The sequence below is a fragment of the Microtus pennsylvanicus genome, chromosome 8, assembly GCF_037038515.1.
Source record: "Microtus pennsylvanicus isolate mMicPen1 chromosome 8, mMicPen1.hap1, whole genome shotgun sequence".
NCBI classification, from domain to species: domain Eukaryota; kingdom Metazoa; phylum Chordata; class Mammalia; order Rodentia; family Cricetidae; genus Microtus; species Microtus pennsylvanicus.
This window is the reverse complement of record NC_134586.1, coordinates 55,699,147-55,716,920: the sequence shown is the minus strand read 5'-3', so window position 1 is coordinate 55,716,920 and position 17,774 is coordinate 55,699,147. Positions and strand designations below refer to the sequence as shown.

The window sequence follows — 17,774 nt, the reverse complement described above, 5'->3', positions numbered from 1 at the left end:
AACTTGTGTGATTCTCTCCTACAGGGTGAGGCTATGGCTGACCTGTCTGCCTCTCCTATCACTGGGCTTGGATTCTCAGCTGCAAAAATTCCTGAGCATGAAAGCATAGGAGCCAGAACCCAACCTCAAAAAGCAGGGGTTCAGACAATTTGAACCTCCATCACATGACATGACACCAACACAAGAAGTACCTTTGTCCTTTCATCAGTGAACCCAATTGCTGGAATTTTCTTCTGAGAGTTAGGCTTCTTAGAGTTAGGCTTCACTCTATCCAGAATCACTGGAGACAGGCACCCCATTTCAAGCTGCTGCTATTGCTAGGTCCCTGATATCTAAGTCAGAGTCCCAAGCTTTTCTCCAGGTGGATGTTTCTGTTGCTACCAAAGGACTGTGCTCTAGAGGGATGAGAGCAGTAGGGAGCACAGACATTGCCTGACAGTCTATTATTGTCAGTCTGTACTTGGCTGCAGGCTACAGAAAGTGCCTTCCTCTAGGAGGATGCATGAAGATAGGGGGTCATGCTTTTCCTAGTCACAGAGAAGCCAGTCCCTGGCTGTCACCCACCCTTTCCTCAAAAAGGATAGAGCAATTAGAACTTTCTGACCTGAGCATAAAGATGGGGTTGAGGGGTGCTTAGAGCTAAACACAAGGTACAGGCTGAGGCTCTCTGGCCTTTGCTGAAGCGCCTGGAAACAGTTATACCAAAGAGTAACAGGAAAGCTGTGACATGCTCATGCCACTGCTCTTGAGGAGAAAGAGACCCCCAGGCAGGGGCTGCATGTACTCACTGGTTAGGGACATATGCTTGTGGAAGCTGAAGACACTTTGAAGAGATTGTCTTGAGAGTCACTGTGTGCATGCCTCAGCAGCCCATGAACTGGTTTGGAAAACCAGACAAAGGGGCCATGGGAAGGCATTGAGTCATTGTTTGAAGTGGATATGCAGCTGAGAGCAGAGAGTGGGAAAAGATAATAAATGATCCCTGTTAGTAGAATTCATTCATTAAGTACCAGTATGGGGAAGGTGTGCTTTGGAAATTGCGGAGTCCTCTATAGGTCAAGGAAGAGACTCAGTTTTGCACCTGACTTTGGGAAGGTCATACTGGAGGAAGTGTCAGGGACCTAGGAGATGAAGGTACAGCAGAAGATCAGGGTCAGAGATGCAAAGGGTGAGCAGTTGTGGTTATAGCATCATCACCTAGTGTCTTAGTCACTGTTCTCTTGCTGTGAAGAAACACCATGACCAAGGCAATTTCCTTTCCTAATAAATGAAAACATTTAATTGGGGGTGGGCTCTCAGTTTCAGAGGTTTAGTTCATTATCATCATGGTGGGGAGCATGGCCGCTTGAGAGTTATATTCTGATCGAGAGAGAGACAGACAGAGAGAGAGAGAGAGAGGGAGAGGGAGAGGGGGAGGGGGAGAGGGAGAGGGAGAGAGAGAGAGAGAGAGAGAGAGAGAGAGAGAGAGAGAGAGAGAGAGAGAGAGAGAGGTGTTGAAACCTCAAGGTCCACTCCCAGTGGCAGATTCAATGTCACACGTCCTAACCCTTGTAATCCTTTCAGTTTCACTCCCTGGTGACCAAACACTCAAATATATGAGCCTATGGGGGCCATTCGTATCCAAACCACAGCATTCCACTCCTTGGCCCCAATAGACTTGTAACTAAATCATGATGAAAAATGCATTCAGTCCAGTTTCAAAAGTTCCCATAGTCTATCACAGTCTCAACACTGTTTAAAGGTACAAAGTTTAAAGTTTTTCTGAGACTCATGGCAATCTCTTAACTGTTACCACCTGTAAAGTTAAAAGTAAAAACGCAGATCACATAACTCCAATGGCATAGAATACACATTACCATTCCAAAAAGGGGGAAAGGGAGCATAGTTGAGGAAATACTGGACCCTAGCAAAACCAAAATCCAGCAGGACAAAGTTGAAATTCTGTATCTTCATTTCTGATGTCAGAGTGCTCTTCAGATCTCCATGTCTTTTCATCTTTGTTGACTGAAACACACCTCTTTCTCTTGGGCTGGTTCCACTGCCTGTCAGCAGCTTTCCTTGGCAGGTATCCCATGGCTCTGCCGTCTCCAACAGCTTGGGGTCTCCAACAAAATCTAGGCTTTACCTTCACAGCTTCACACAATGGTCTCTCTGGGCCTCCATGCAGGGGCAACCCTGGCCTCAGTGGCTTCCCTTAGCCTCGGATAGAGACAGCACAACCCCTTTTCTATATCATTGACTCTAAAGTCAGAACCTCTGGGCCAAAGTTGCCAAGTTCTGCTGCTTGATGGGGCTCTTTTATCTGCATTTGCATCAGCTTCTGTTGTTGAGGGTTTCCTTCACTGCCTAAGTTTGTCTTTAATTTCTTTTCACAAGTTGGAAGCTTAGCTGAGTGGGGTCTTGCCCTGAGATCACCACTTGCTTTATTCCATTTCACACCAGGGTTTTCCTCAAACTTTTTAAAATCTCCTTAAGCACAGGACTTGGCTCCAACATTACCTTTCCTGGTGCTCTTTTTCTCCTCATACTGCACATTTTGTATTTCTCTCTATTTGACTTGTTCCTTTTAATTATAGATCTGTATAAGAATGATTACTAACAATCAAAGAATATAGTTAATACTGGGCTTCCTTGAAATCCTCTCTGCCAATGTCATTATTCTAAAACTCTTCAATTTAGCTTCAAGCTTATTTTTAGACAAAAAAGCTTTAGGGCAAAAACCAGGCACATTCTTTAACAAAATATTACAAGAATTGTCTCTATGTCAGCTGCTAATATTCCTGCCCTCTAAAATCCCTTGAGTTGGACCATCATAATTTACATTGCTCTCAGCACCACTGTCTTCCATGCTCCTACTGTATGTCCCAATAATCCTCACTTAAAGCATTCAACTGCTTTCCTAATCCAAAGTCCACATGTCAACAAGCAGCATGGCCAAGCCTGTCACAGCAATACTCTGCTCCCTGGTACCAACTTCTGTCTTAGTATTCTGTTGCTGTGAAGAGACACCATGACCAAGACAATTTTTATAAAAGAAAGCATCGAATTGGTGGTTTGCTTACAGTTTCAGAGATTTAATTCATTATCATGGCAAGAAGCATGGTGGTAAGCAGACAGGCATGGTACTGGAAAAGTAGTTGGGAACTACATCCTGATACAGGGAGAGCGAGACAGAGTGGGAGGGAGGGAGGGAGGGAGGGAGGGAGGGTGGGAGGAGAGAGAGAGAGAGAGAGAGAGAGAGAGAGAGAGAGAGAGAGAGAGAGAGAGAGAGAGCAGGGAATAGCATGTGGTTTTTGTAACCTCAAAGCCTATCCTTAGTGATATACTTTCTCTAACAATGTCATGCTTACTCCAACAATGCCACACCTCCCAATTCCTGCAATTCTTTCAAAAAGTTCCACTCTCTGGTGACCAAACATTCAAATATATGAGGGGGAGAGAATTTCTTATCCAAACCACCACACCCTGTTCTAACTGGTCACCAGGCCTCTCCTTAAATGTGGGTTCTCCTAACTGCTTCCACTTTGTATCTTGGTGTAGAATTTGCTGCGTTCAACAGACCGATGGCCTGGATTTGGGTTAATTGGTTGATTAGATAAAATTTAAAGGACTGCAAAGAAAAGCAAAATAAACAGCTGAACTAAAACTGAGAATCCAGATGCCAACCTCAAACTTTCCAATGTGCAGCCTCCCACGGCTACAGGGACTTTGCACTTGTGATTCTTTCAGCCCAGAACACCAGGCAATGTTCATTCTCTGAACATCTTCGGGAGACTCCACAAGCCCCTTATGACTTCATCTCCTTCCTCACTGTATCCCCTAGCCCACTGAGCTGTCAACTTCTGAGAATAGGTTTGCAGGTTTCTGGAACCACAGTGGGTGTGCTTGCAGTGAGTCGGAACTCTAGACCACACATACAGGAGTGACAGCAGCTCTCCATTCATACTTACTGCATTTCCATTGTCTATGGGAAAACAGCAACAAGTTCCTGGACACCGCACAGTGACCATGACAGGATGTGGTAGTTTGAATGAGAACGGCCCAATATTTAAGCTTGGTCCCCAGTTGGTTGAATTGTTTGAGAAGGCTTAGGAAATATGGCCTTGTTGGAGGAGGTGTGTCATGGGAAAGGGGGGGAATGTGAAGTTTTAAAAGACTTAAGCCAATCCCAGTGACTCTCTTTGTGTGCCCTGTTGTGTCTCCAGATGTGAGCTCTCAGCTACTGCTCAGTGCCATGCCTGCCTGCCTGCTGCCATGCTCTGTGCCATGATGATCATGGATTCTAACCCTCTAAAGCTCTTAGCCCCAAATAAATTCTGTAAGTTGCCTCGGTCATGATGTTATCACAGCAATTGAAAAATAATTAAAATGTAGGTCACGTGATCAGGGGCCAGCGTCACAAAGTAAGATACTCCAAGAACAGGCTTAAGATGTTGAGAGAGATATGACAGCGGTCTGGTGGTCCAGACCACATAAAGGCAGAAAAAGAGAGGACTTGCTTTGGTGATATGAGAGCCACGGGAAGATACTAAGCACAAAGGCATGGGACTGAATGTGGTATAGGAATGTAGGATGATGAGGGAGAGTGACATTGGAAACAGGTCCTCACATGTGTTTATGGTTTCCACTCTGTGTGCATGTCAGACGTTACTTATTGTGGGGAAGCTGGTGATGAAAATTCCCTGGCCTTGGTCTCCTGACTCCCTTATCACCCTCTTAAGAGGAATCCTCTTGGGGGTGCACTTTCTAAACATAAACCAATTTATCCAGTCCCCACCTTTGCCACACTGGGGCCACTCTCTCCTTGTCCCCTTCTTCAAAAATAGCCTATACTACAGAGCTCAGAGAAGTCACTCAAACTAGCCTGTCCCCAGTCTGATCCCCTTCACCATTTCTTCCTCCAGAGCATGGTGAAAGCTCTTGCGCTAGGTACCTCATTCTCTTGCAGACTCCGGTGCTTTGTGAAGTCCTATGAGGTGCTACCCCTTCCTGGAACTGTGAGTAGAAAACTGCTCTCCAGGTCATTTCCCTGTGTTATGCCTACACTCCTCCAACCATACACCACATCGTCAAGCCTTTTGCAGACACTGGGGAGTGAACAGACAAGGAGTCAATGGACAGTATGCTCTCACCCATCTTTCAATATCACAATGCAGTCCTATGCCACTGAGATTAGCGATTTCCCCCAGTACATTCTGCCACTACTATTCCCAAGCACTCAAGAGTTGAAGGGCCAGCAAGAACTTTCAAGGGAAGACAGAACACTTGGAAGTCAAGAACACCATGTCCAAAAAGGACAGCTCAGACTGACCTGACTGAGAACTAGCTCTGAATCTTTCCCTGAATGGAGCACAGTCAGTTTTCTAATTAAGTGTTTCAACTTGTCAGCTTAGCAGGGAGCATGACAGTTCCAGAGGCTTCTCTCAAGCGATAATCCAGTTATACTACGATATTGCAGCCTATCCCCCCCCCCCCCAGTTATTTAATTAGGAACTGCAGGTGTTAGCAGGAAAAGAAGCAGTGTGGCTTATTTCAAAACAAGCTCCATCTCTGGGGGAGCCTGGGGTGTAGCATGGGAGGAGGAAGCAGCTACTGCCCCAGAAGATGTTGGATGCCCTGTGCTGAAGGTGCTGTGTTAGAGGCACTAGCATTCACCAGTGGGCCTTCTGCAGAGAGCCAGGATAAGGTTGGGAAAGGATTTGGGTTCAATTGTCATCACCCCAGGCAGTGCAGTCTATAGAGTATCCTGTCCCAAGGGAAGGACAAAGAAAAGTCTCCAACAAGCCTTCCAGGACAGCCAGGATGAGAAGGAAGCAATGAAAGGAAGTGTGCACGTCCCTAATGTCTGTCCAGGGCAGACAGTTCCTCCCAGGCTGTGCCAGAAAATTCCTCTACTTCATAGCCCTGCCCATGAGTAACTGTCCTCACTCCTACCAGATGCCACATTAAAACAGGCAAAGGGAAAATGGGGAACCAAAGGAACACTAGAGATAATACACATTGCCTATGGAAGATATGTTTTTTCCCATCACAACTTGACTCGGGGTAGGGGGCAGGCTGTCTTTGACACCTTTCTTCCCAGCTACGAGCCAGCTGGGGAGGCGGTGGCTTTCAATGGTTAGATCTAAAGTATTCTTCAAAGACTCGTATGTTAAAAGCTGTGTTATGAGCCTAAAGTGCTACTGGGATTGGTGGATACTAGAGAAGGCAAGGCCTGTTGAAGACAAACAACAGAGATGTCCCTGGAGTAGGCACTGGACCCTAGCTCCTCATTTCCCTCTCTGTCTTCCAGGAGATGAGCAGTCTCTTAGATCACAGACTCATACCATGACACACTATGCTGCCACTGGCTCAAAGCAACAGGGACAGGTGATCTTGGACTGAGACCTCTGAAACCTCGAGCCACATTAAATCCTTTTTAGGTTACTCATCCCAGGCATTTGTCACAGCCACAGAAAGCTGGCAAATGCAGTGATCTAAGGGAGAACTGGAGACTGCTAATGAGGATCACCAGGTGTCCTTTCTCACTCCTAACTGCTTCCTGACACAGCTCCCATTGTGTGAGAGTCTATCATCCTGGTGGATTGTGTACATGATCCATCATTCCTGATCAGCTAAAAAACACAGGCCAGCAGGCACCACGCACTAGGTAATGTCGGCACAGGGCTGATGGGAATCCGCACCGACCCTGGGGCTCTCTGGTGGAGAACAGTGGCAGGTCAGAGAAATGTAAGAGTGAGAGCAGATTTCAGAATAGGAACAGTTGGACCAGTACAGAGGTACAGGCAGCCTCAATGCCTATACTCACCCCCAAGATGATGCTGTGAGAAGATTCCAATGTATCCGTTGAGATTCAAGACAAACTGTTAGCTGCAAGCCCTTGTAAAATCAAAAAGAAAATCATATATTTTCTAGATACAGTCAAACCTCACTGAGGTAAGAATATCCCATCTCTGCTCCTCACCAGGCAAGTCGCATAGGCGCTGTCCAATTTGGGCATAAGTAATATGGCCTGCATATTCTACTAGCAAGGAGTCAGAGCCGTATCCACAGTGCAGGGACAGAGGAAGAAATGCACTCAGGCTCATCTGCTTGCCATGTAGATGCATGCACTTCGAGCAACTTTGCTGAGGCCCATAGATATTCAGAAACCACACTATATGCAGTCCTTCCAGATCAGAGATGGGGACAGCCACTGTGTCCCAAGATTTCACTGCAGTATTACTTAAATGGCCTCAAGTCACATTGTTTTCAATGTCCTATGCATAGGAATCAGAACAAAGCAGGATCCCTCCAAGAAATATCACAGCAGGAGTTTTGAGGTAAAGGAAAAGCAGCTGGCCCTTGTCCAGACCAGCCTCGAACTCCAGATCCTGTTGCTTTCCGAGTTCAAATGACTGCCAATCAAAATGACCATAAGTTGGGCAGTGGTGGCACACACTGTAATTCCAGCACTCAGGAGGCAGAGGCAGACAGATCTCTGTGAATTTGAGGTCAGCCTGGTCTACAAAGCCTTGCCTCGAAAAGCCTTTTTAAAAAAGACCTTAAAGACAGCTCCCAGGAGGCAGAGGCAGGCAACTCTAAATTTAAGGACAGCCTAGTTTACAGGCTGAGTTCCATGAGCAACACCTCACCAGCTGCAGCACTCAGGAGAATAGGCACTGCCTTGCCTGGGCAGCACAGTAGAGTTGACCCTGTGGACAGGAGAGGGCTGAGCCAGCCCTGAGGGTATGAGAGGAGCAAATCTGGTACTGCCTCCCTCATCTGCAGTGTGGTAGTGGGAGCAAAGGAAAGATACCCTCCCCCTTCACCCTACAACCTCCACCAGCTGAAGAAGGAGCTGACCCTCCCCTTAACCAGCTGCAACACTTGGGAAAGTGGGTCCTGCACCTCATCTGTGCAGCACAATAGAGCTGACCCTGTTGGTGAAGGTGCAGGTAAGCTGGCCCTGAGGGTATGAGAGTGGGATTGCTGACCTTGTTTGCCATATGGTGGTGAGGTCAGGGAAAGATGCCCACCTCCTCTTGCCTCTGTCACCTGTGGTGGGCAAGGGAGCTGCACTCAGGAAAGTGGGCCCTGCCCCTCGCCTGGGCAACACAGTACAGCTGACCCTACCGACAGGGGTACGAGTGAACTAGCCCTAAGAACGAGTGTGGGAAATCTGGCCTGGCCCCTCATCTGCCATATGCTGCTATGGGTGTGGGAGAGATGCTCCCCACCACTACCTGTGATGGATGGGGGAGCTGGCTCTGAGGCTATAAGAGCAGGAGAGCTGTCCTGCCCCTCATCAGCTGCAGTACTTGGGAGAGGGACCCTGTATCTCACCTGAGCAACACAGTAGAGCTGGCCCTGATGGTCCAGGAGGGTGTGAAAGCAGGAGAACTGACCCCCTCTTGCTCATTGCTATAAGGAGTGAACTAGTTGGGGCAGTGCTGGAGAGCTCACCATAGTGGTGAGGAAAGGGAGAGCCGGTGAGATGACCAACCCTGTTAACTACCCTGGTGCAAAATCAGGGTTATGAATTGACCCACACCCAAATCTACCCCATCTATGATGTGCAGGAGCATGTGAAGTGGTCAGTCCTGTAGTCCCAAAGCTGAGGGACCGCCATGACACAAGGCAACAGCAGAATATCCAAGAGGAGTCCCAGTGAGAGACCAGCATCAATAGTATAGCAGAAACCAGCGGCCTTAAACCAGACCAATGACTCTGCAATGAACCCATGCAAGTAAAGCTAAATGTACAAATGGGCTTACTGCGTGACTCACTGTGTCACACTATAGCTCCATGATGAGACTTTTCCTTTTTTTCCTTTTTTTCTCTTAAATTTTATTTTATTTGGGGGTGGGGCTGCAAGGGCAGAGGGTTTATTAGAGGGGATGGGGAAAGGAATGGGATCGAGACACATGATGTGAAAGTCACAAAGAATAAAAAGAAAATTTAAAAAATGACCTTTATAAAATGTGCAGTTACGATGCAGAAGTGCAGCTGATCACCTGCTTATCTCATTTGTCTTGATGCTTACTGAAGCCATTTTGTTCCCTAGTCTGGGGTGTTACTTTCAGGCTAGAAGGCAGTAGCATAATCTTAGCACATGAGTGGCAGTTCTCATGGTCACCTGCTTCACCTCCAGTGAGGCTAGTCTAGCTACTCCCTGTGTGTCACGCTGGAGCATGAGGTATGTGGCCTTCATCCAATTTCCTATTTTGGAGAGGTCCCTGGATCCTCCAGGGGGCATAACTATGTCATTCATGTCAACCATGATTATGGGTTTGGGGTAGCTGGAGAGCACCTTGATGGAGTGACTAGGTAAACACCTGAGCTCTAGTGTCTATGATGTGCTATGACCATGGGGTCTCTGCGTGGGGCCAAAGATTAAGAATTGATGGTACATTTGGTGACGTGTAGTGTTACACTCTGTACTGAGGACTTGTTGCTGATCCCTTAAAATCGGCTAGACTCTGTCACTATGAAGTAAATTGGAGGGTTCCTAGATACGTTCTTCAATACCCGAGCAGCTTATACCTGGCTAGACACTTGGTGTCCAGGCCAAAGTCACTGGCCTTGGCATTGCCTCCAGCATTCAAGATGGTGTTGCTGGATTTCAGAACTACAGTAACTATTCACAATCTGCCTGCAGACCCTCCAGAAGCCCCCTGTAAACTTGTGTGGCCTCCCTGACCTGTGTGCTTCATCAACACTGACTACATTATCACTAGCTACGTTACTGAGGTTAGCTAAATAAGAGAGAAAAAGGGAAAAGCATTAAACTGATGGAGGAGGGTCTATGTGTTACTTTCATTGGTTAATAAAGAAACTGCCTTGGCCCTGATAGGACATAAAATTAGGTAAACGGAGTAGACAGAACAGAATGCTGGGAAGAAGCAGATTCAGGCAGCCGCCATAGCTCTCCTCTCCGAGATGGATGCAGGTTAAGAATATTCCCGGTAAGACACCACCTCATGGTGCTACACTCATTAGAAATGGGTTAATCAAGATGTGAGAGTTAGCCAGTAAGAGGCTAGAGCTAATGGGCCAAGTAGTGTTTAAAAGAATACAGTTTCCTTGTAATTATTTTGGGTAAAGCTAGCTGTGCAGGAGCTGGGTGGTGGGAAATGGCCCACAAGTTCCTTCTACAATAAACAAATTAAAAGCTAAAAGAAAAAATTAAGGAAAAAAAACTAAAAATAAAACCCAAAGTCCCAATCTAGCAAACAAGAAAGGTAGCCTAAGTCCCACTCAATAGACTGAAATTCAGCCTGGCCTGCCTCTTACATACATGGTTTATAATCCCCTGGATGGCTCCTTCTGGATGCAAAGCAGAAAACAGACCAATCATAGCTTGGTATTTCCTGCAGTGGTTATCTTCCCTTTGGCTACAAGAACCCTTTCAACTATAATAACGATAATGATGATGATGATGATGATGATGATGATGATGATGATAGACCATGGAAGCTTTCACATCAGTGGATCATGGAGACTGATATTTACTTGTTAAGTAAGAGGGAAGAATGGTGGTGTATAAGAGCAGTGTTCCATGCTTTTGAAGTTATACTGAAGAGTAGTGACCACTGAATGTTAAGTGTATCCTTGTAGGAACCACAAAGAAATAGCTATAAAACACACCTAAAATGAAAAGGGCAGGAACTGAATGTTCCATTACAAAAATGAGCTGAACAAAGGAAATAAGCCTGAAAAAAGGAGTGAAGACATAGAAAACAAGGAATGAATGGCAGAAGTCTTACTTACCAGGAATTGATTTAAGTTGAAACAGATTTCACACTCTACTCAAAAGATGGGCATGTGCTAGAGAGATGTCTCATTGATTAAGAGCACATACTGATCTTGCAAGAGGACCTAGGGTTGGTTATCAGAACCCAAACCACCTATATGTCCAGCTCCAGGGAGATCCAATGTCTCTGGCCTCTGTAGGCACCTGCACATGTGTACATCTCCGCACACACACGCACGCACGCACGCACGCACGCACACACACACACACACACACACACACAATTTAAAAAAAAACTAAAGCAACAACAAAAGACAGGCAGAATAAATAGGAAGAAGTATTTGACTGACTGTTTAGAAATACCACCTACCAAAGAATATCCAGCCTGAGTAGGATCTCAGGAAACATGTCCTGGGCAAAGGGAATGACAAGGACAGAGGTCCTGGGCATCCATGTGTTCAGAGCAGGAAGGTCAGACGACCAAAGTATGATGGCCAAATGGGTAGAACAAGAGTCAACGGAAAGCTCAAAGACACTCTGAGAATGCGGCATTTCTTTTTCTGTGTGAAGAGAGGGAACTGAGACTCAGAGAAATGGAGCCCTTCCTTATGGGCAATGTTGACCATGTTCTCACACATATGGTTCCAGAGTCCTCATGTACTCAAACCTGATCCTGGGTCATCATCTTCTAAGTATGTACTCAAAATGAGAACTACAATTCAGAAATAGTCTTATTAGGCAGACTTAGTAACCTAGTCAAATCCCCACTGAGTCCATCAGTAGTCCTCCCACATCCCCAGTCTCTCTGGACCATCTCCTAAGCAGACACCCGCTTCTTCTAAACACAAAGGTAGCTTTTTGCCTAATTTGAATTTGACTTGAATCTGATTCCTATACCATGTTTCTACTTGTGTAAGGAATGAAACAATGGGTGGCTCCAGAATCAAGCAGAACACATACATACACTGTCTTGTACTTCAGGGTTGGTGTTCCTGTAGCATTTCTTACTAGTTGAAACATTCCCTCCTGGAGTGAGGAGAAAGCCTACCCAGTACGGCTGCCTGCAAGTTGCACAGAGAGCTCCAGGGATATAGCTTTCACAAGCTGTCATCCACACTGGGGTGTAAAGGTTGCCCAAGTATCACCCTGTAGGTAAAACTTGGAAACTCAATGGTTCGCTAGAATAGACCTGGATGGAAATTTGTTTGGCTGTCATTGGTGTCTTCTCTGGAGTGAACAGGTATTTTTGCTTGTTTTGTTTTTCATGTCTCTTCAGGAAAAATCGCAAAACACAGTTGGAGATCTACAATGTTCTGGCCTTACATCACTTTAGATACAGCTGAAAGAAGCATTAATGAACTGGAAGGCTATCCTGAGAAAATTGGCAGGATATGGTACTGAAAATCTAGAAGACAGAAAGCAAAAAGCTCTGAAATCAAGAATGTCCCCAGAAACCTCAATCAGAACTCCAGAGTAGGAGTAGGATGCATGGTGGATAGGCAAATAGAAACTCTCCAAGCTGTGATTCTAGCACTCTCTGTTCAAGACAACATGGGCTCCCTCAGAAACTGCTTGGACATTTAAAGAGTTGTGCCAGCAAAGACTAATATGGAAAGGAGAAGAAAAGGAGAAAATAACAGAGTCACTGAACATGATGCATACTGTTTGCTTCCCACACCCCTACTTTTTTTTTTTGCCTTAAACTAGTCCCCTGACTTTGAGGAAGAAATCTTTGCTCCCATGGAGCACACACACAATATATCTTCCATGGCCTTAGTGAGAATAAGGCATGCATACAGTATGTGCTCAATAAAGACATTTTACCCCATGACAGGGTTTCTCTGTAGCTTTGGAGCCTGTCCTGGAACTCCCTCTGTAGACCAGGCTAGCCTCAAAGTTACAGAGATCTGCCTGTCTCTGCCTCCCGAGTGCTGAGATTAAAAGTGTGTGCCACCACCACCCAATAAAGACTACTTAATGGGTGTGAACTCCGAGATTTGTTCAGTGTCAGACCCAACCTGACAAAGAAGTTAAGAGGAGAAAAACATACAAATTCAGAATTGTCTGACCCCAGTTCATGTACCGATTCCACAACGCTAAGCCATGTCTGTGCATACCATGTTTTAGTTCCTGTCTGAAATGCATCCTGAAAGCTTATGTTTCAGGTTTGGTCCCAACATAGCAGTCAGGGTTCTGAGACTGGGCCTTTGGAACGTATGATGGATAGTTTTATATCAACTTGACACAAGTTCATTTGAAAGGAGGGAACCTCAATTAATAAAATGCATCCACAAAATTGGGCTGTAAGTAAACCTATAGAGCATTTTCTTAGTTAGTGATTGATAAGGGAAGGCCCAGCCCACTGTAGGTGGCTCCAGCCCTGGGCAATGGTTCTGGGTTCTATAAGAAAGCAGGCTAGGGCTGGGTAGTGGTGGCGCACGCCTTTAATCCCAGCACTCGGGAGGCAGAGGCAGCGGATCTCTGGGAGTTCGAGGCCAGCCTGGTCTACAAGAGCTAGTTCAGGGACGGGCACCAAAGCTACAGAGAAACCCTGTCACGAACCCCCCCCCCCCAAAAAAAAAGAAAGCAGAAGCAGGCTAACCAAGGCTTGTGGAACAAGCCAGTAAGCAGCACCCCTCCATGGCCTCTGCACTATCTCCTGCCTCCAGGTTCCTATCCTGTTTGAGTTCCTGTGCTTACTTTCTTTGATGTTGAATAGGGATATAGACATATAAGTCAAATGACCCATTTCCTCCCCAAATTGTTTTTGGTCGTGGTGTTTTGCCACAGCAATAGTAATTGTAACTAAGAGAGAAGGTGATTAGATCATAAGGGCTGTGGCCTCATCAATGGAGTAATCCATTTATGAATTCATAAGTTAATGGGCTACTGAGAGGTGGTAGAACCTTCAGGAGGTGGGGTCTAATTGAAGGAAGTATGTCACTCCAGCCTGCCCTTGAGTGGCGAATTCTCCCCACCATGTGCACTGCCTTAACGGTCTGTTTTGTTAGAGGCTCAAAGGGATGAGGTCATATACCACAAATTACAGCCCTTGAAACCACAAACCAAACCAAACCTTTCCCACTTCTTAATTCCTTTTCTCGGGTATTTTGTCACTGTGGAAATGACTAAACATACATCCCAAAGCCACTGGCTCAGCCTTCATTTGGGTACTATGGGCAAGGCTGCAGGAAAATCTCCTGCCTCTCACTAGGGTCTCCAAAGCCAAAAGCATGGTTCTGTTTACCTGTCATGGCAAACACTCCTGAACAGTTTAGCGGTTCTCTTATGTCCTCATGAGGAAAATATATATACAGGGTTTGGAGAAAAGAGCCTAGATAATTTAAAAGGCCATCTTGTGTATGGATAGAGCAAGGGACATGTTCACCATACCCAGATCCATTTTGTCTAATTGCTTTACCTAATGCAAAGTCCAGATTCTCCAGGAATAGCCCACTTAGTCCCCAGCGGAGCAATCCCCAGCCTGATCCCAACCTCGAGTTCCTTGATGTTGACTTTGGAAAACATGTCACAGTTCAGAGACCCAAAGAAGAGGGACAGGCTGCGTGGAACCACCTTATTCAATATTTTCCTGTCAGAAGCAGATTTTCCACCCATCCATGAGCTCATACTTATGAAGTGGACACGTGGTCAGCCCTGGATAGAGCCTGTGACGGAATGATGCAGTCATCCCCTTAAGAGGCTGTCTCTTAGATTATGCAGGGGTTTGTTGATACAAATTTCTGCATCCCATTAGGCACCCCCCAGCCTTGGGAGCCTGAATTTTCAGTAAGCACAATGGGCCCCACTGCTATGCAAAGACTTTGCAGTGAGACATGCAGGTTCTGCATTTGAAGGCTGTAGTATTTGAGGTGAGCTGTGTGGCACTCATTGCCCTCAACTTCCCTGAGCTGAGGGAACAGAACCATCACAGATGTCTCAAGGGTGGGTTGGGTTGTGCAATAAGGTAGGTGGGTTGTGCAGATGAGGCACATCCCTCATTGAATGTTATTTAGTCCTCTTACTGAGCACAAAGTTCATCTCAAGGGTTTGACAAGCAGCCAGTAAAAGAAAAGGTGCAAGGTTGACCTATGGAAAGTGTTTGCATTTTAAACAGCTTCGGCCTTCTTTCCCAGCCTGCCTGCATCTCTCCATTCCTCTAGAATCCAAATTCTACAAACCTCTTTCCTCTCAAGCCACCCTCCCTCCAATAAAAAAAAATTAGAGGATTCAAATTCAGGGCCTCCAGAGCTCTCTCTAAATGGAATCATAAGTAGACACATGGTCCCAGGAACAATGACCAAAGTCCTGCGTTTGCAAAATTGTTCAGGAAAAAATATGAGTCATTTCATTTGTGGAAAATGAATACATCTGATCTTGCAACGTTTTTGCCTGGGGAAAAGCGGTGCACATGAATTCCCAAACATGCTCGTGCCCAAAACAGCTCCCTTTTAAAGAGGCTGAGAGAATCTGCCAGAAGGCGCGGTTTGCGTCACAGGAATTCAGGAAGAGTACCCCCACAGAGTAGGGCCCCAGAGAGGGTAAGGTATCCTGGCTCAGGGTATGTGACCTTCACTCTGAGCAAAGACGGCTAGTTCTTGGCGTCCGGTGCATCTGCCTTAAGCTACGGGCACCCTGAGCAGGTAGTATGCAGCTTCTTACAGTCCATAGGAGAAGCCCACACCCCAGACATCAAACAGTCCCAACTTCAAAGTCAAAAAATGCACTTACTGGGTTCTTTCCCCCTTAGACTGTTCTTTATTTTTAGCTAATTATTTGAGTGAATAGTATAGAATATGGTTCGTGCAGGAGGATTGTTATATACATGCCAAGGAGGTCCCTGCCCCTGGCTGCCAATGAGGTCTCTTGCTAGTGTCCTTATTTCGTTCCACATCTTCTATCATCTTACACCCACTCTTTCTTGTGGAAAAGGAGACACAGGTGCATGGGGTCCCTCACCTGCCATCTCCCTAACCACTCACTCCTCCTAAACTTTTCTCCACCCACTACAAGAGTTTCCTTATTCTTCTCACAATAGGCCCACTTTAGCTGCTTCACTGACTATCCCATCAAGTTCTAGACACCCATCTGATCACTCCTTTCACCTCCTGGCCAGCCTCTATCACCTAGGATACCAGCCCTCTTTGATGTCAGCTCCCTCTGGTGCCAGCCTGGATATCGTGCTGTCTGTCCCAAAATAACCCATCCACTGCTGCATGCAACCCTTTTAGAACTCTCCTTTTGGCCCTTCTCAGGGTACCTCTGCTTCCTAATAGATGGCTCAGGAGCTCTAGAATCAGGTCTTTCATTCCATGCAGACTCTCTTCCTATCTGTTGGCCATCTGCGCAGGAGAGCCAGTCACTCTGCCTTCTATCCCCCTTCATCAGGGTGCCTGGAGAATCCTTCAACACTGACACCCAGATCCACCCAGCTGGACCTAGAACTATACACCAGCCATCTTAGCCATTACCCAGAAACCTAAAAGTCTATTAGGGGTCCAAAGAGTTCATGGCCCACAGGCTCTTAAGCTGCCTCTTTGCCTTTCCCTCCCTATTATGATGGTCCCTATGACCCTCTTGCTTCCCTGATTCCTGTGCCAAAACCTGACAGAGGCAGAGGCACTGACATGCAGAGCTCCTGCTCAGCTTTGTCCCTCCCTTTGGCCCAGTCATTGTTCCCACGCAAAGAGTACGCCATGTCCATTATATGCTCATTAGGTGGGACAGGAGGGGACAGAATGTCCCTGTGTTCCCTGCCCCATGGAGATGCACCTATGTGGCAGTCAAGAGGTGAGTCTGTCCCACACCAAACACCTTAGAGATTTGTCACATTGTGCCCTACCCAGTCCCAGCAGTAACAGTACAAACTAGTCACAGATTAAGCACAATAGGACACTAGCAGCCTTATCAAGGATAAACAACCAATACAGGTATTCCAGAACTTACCCTAAACCAGGAAAGGCCTGCACCATAACTCAAGTGTGTATGCTCCTACACAACATGCTGGGGCCCCTGAGATAGCAGGTCAGGGCCAGAGCAGAGGTCAGGGGGACAGAGAAACCCACAGGGAAGAGATCAAAGCACATGGCTTCTGAAGGCCACTCCTGAGACAGACACACAGAAAAGGCAGATGAAACACATACCTGATACTGCGGGAGCTTTCTTCTTCAGACCTGCAATGAAAAGAGCACACATTAGATACCACACCCTCCACTCAAGGGACCTGTAGGACACTACCTGCAGGAACCCACAGGCTCCTCAGCTATTCCCAAGTCCCACTCCCAGACAGCTGACTGCTAGCAGGCCCAGCCCCAGAACGACTTGGCTATTTGAAATGAGTCCACCTCGTAAGCCATGACCCCCAGAACACTTGTGGCTTCATTCTCTTTATTTCTCAGACCCATGTCATCTTGGGAGTTGGTGGCAAACCCAGAAGATGATCTTGTTGCTCAGAAATGCTGCACAGGGAGCAAACCAGAAGCTAGATAAATGAATGAGTAAAGAAGGGGCTGGAGGCCTCCCTGTGTCCCCTGAAGGAGCCCCCAGAGTGATTCCCATTGCCACCTCTACTTTCAAGAACCCAGAAATCAATGACAACCACTTCTCAGAACAGATAAGACTAGATGTCAAAAAGGTGGACATCAGATTCTACTGTACAAGTTTCACACAGAATGAAAAGCACAAGGTGCCAACAGAGATATCTTTTTTCTCCACTCAAAGAAGGTGATTTGGGATTAAATCCCATACAGCTAATGACTGAAGCCCTGGGTGGGCTTCCCATGTTAAGGAGAAAACACTATAGCAAATATTCAGGAATTTAATATCCGAATGCTCCAATCTGGATTTTATCACCAGGAAGCAAAGAGAAATAAAAAGGTACTTAATCAAAATCAGACAGCTTATCCTCCCTAAGGCCTGTGGCTTGCCTCCCAGGCATTGGGATTAAAGGTATGCGCTACTACACCTTGAACTCACAGAGATCTGTTTGTCTGTGCCTTCTAGGCACTGGGATTGAAGTCACAGAGGTCAATCACCCTCT

The 17,774-nt window shown here is 46.4% G+C and overlaps 1 protein-coding gene across 5 annotated transcripts in view; it reads right to left on the bottom strand.

The window, feature by feature from the left end:
- The window catches only part of Iqsec1 (IQ motif and Sec7 domain ArfGEF 1), a 327,627-nt gene that overhangs the window by 197,845 nt on the left and 112,008 nt on the right, over positions 1-17,774 (bottom strand). For all 5 annotated transcript variants that reach the window (XM_075983491.1, XM_075983498.1, XM_075983499.1 and 2 more), the window contains exon 2: positions 16,879-16,908. In XM_075983491.1, coding sequence (XP_075839606.1) covers positions 16,879-16,908 — 30 coding nt within the window. The remainder of the gene's footprint in view (positions 1-16,878; positions 16,909-17,774) is intronic.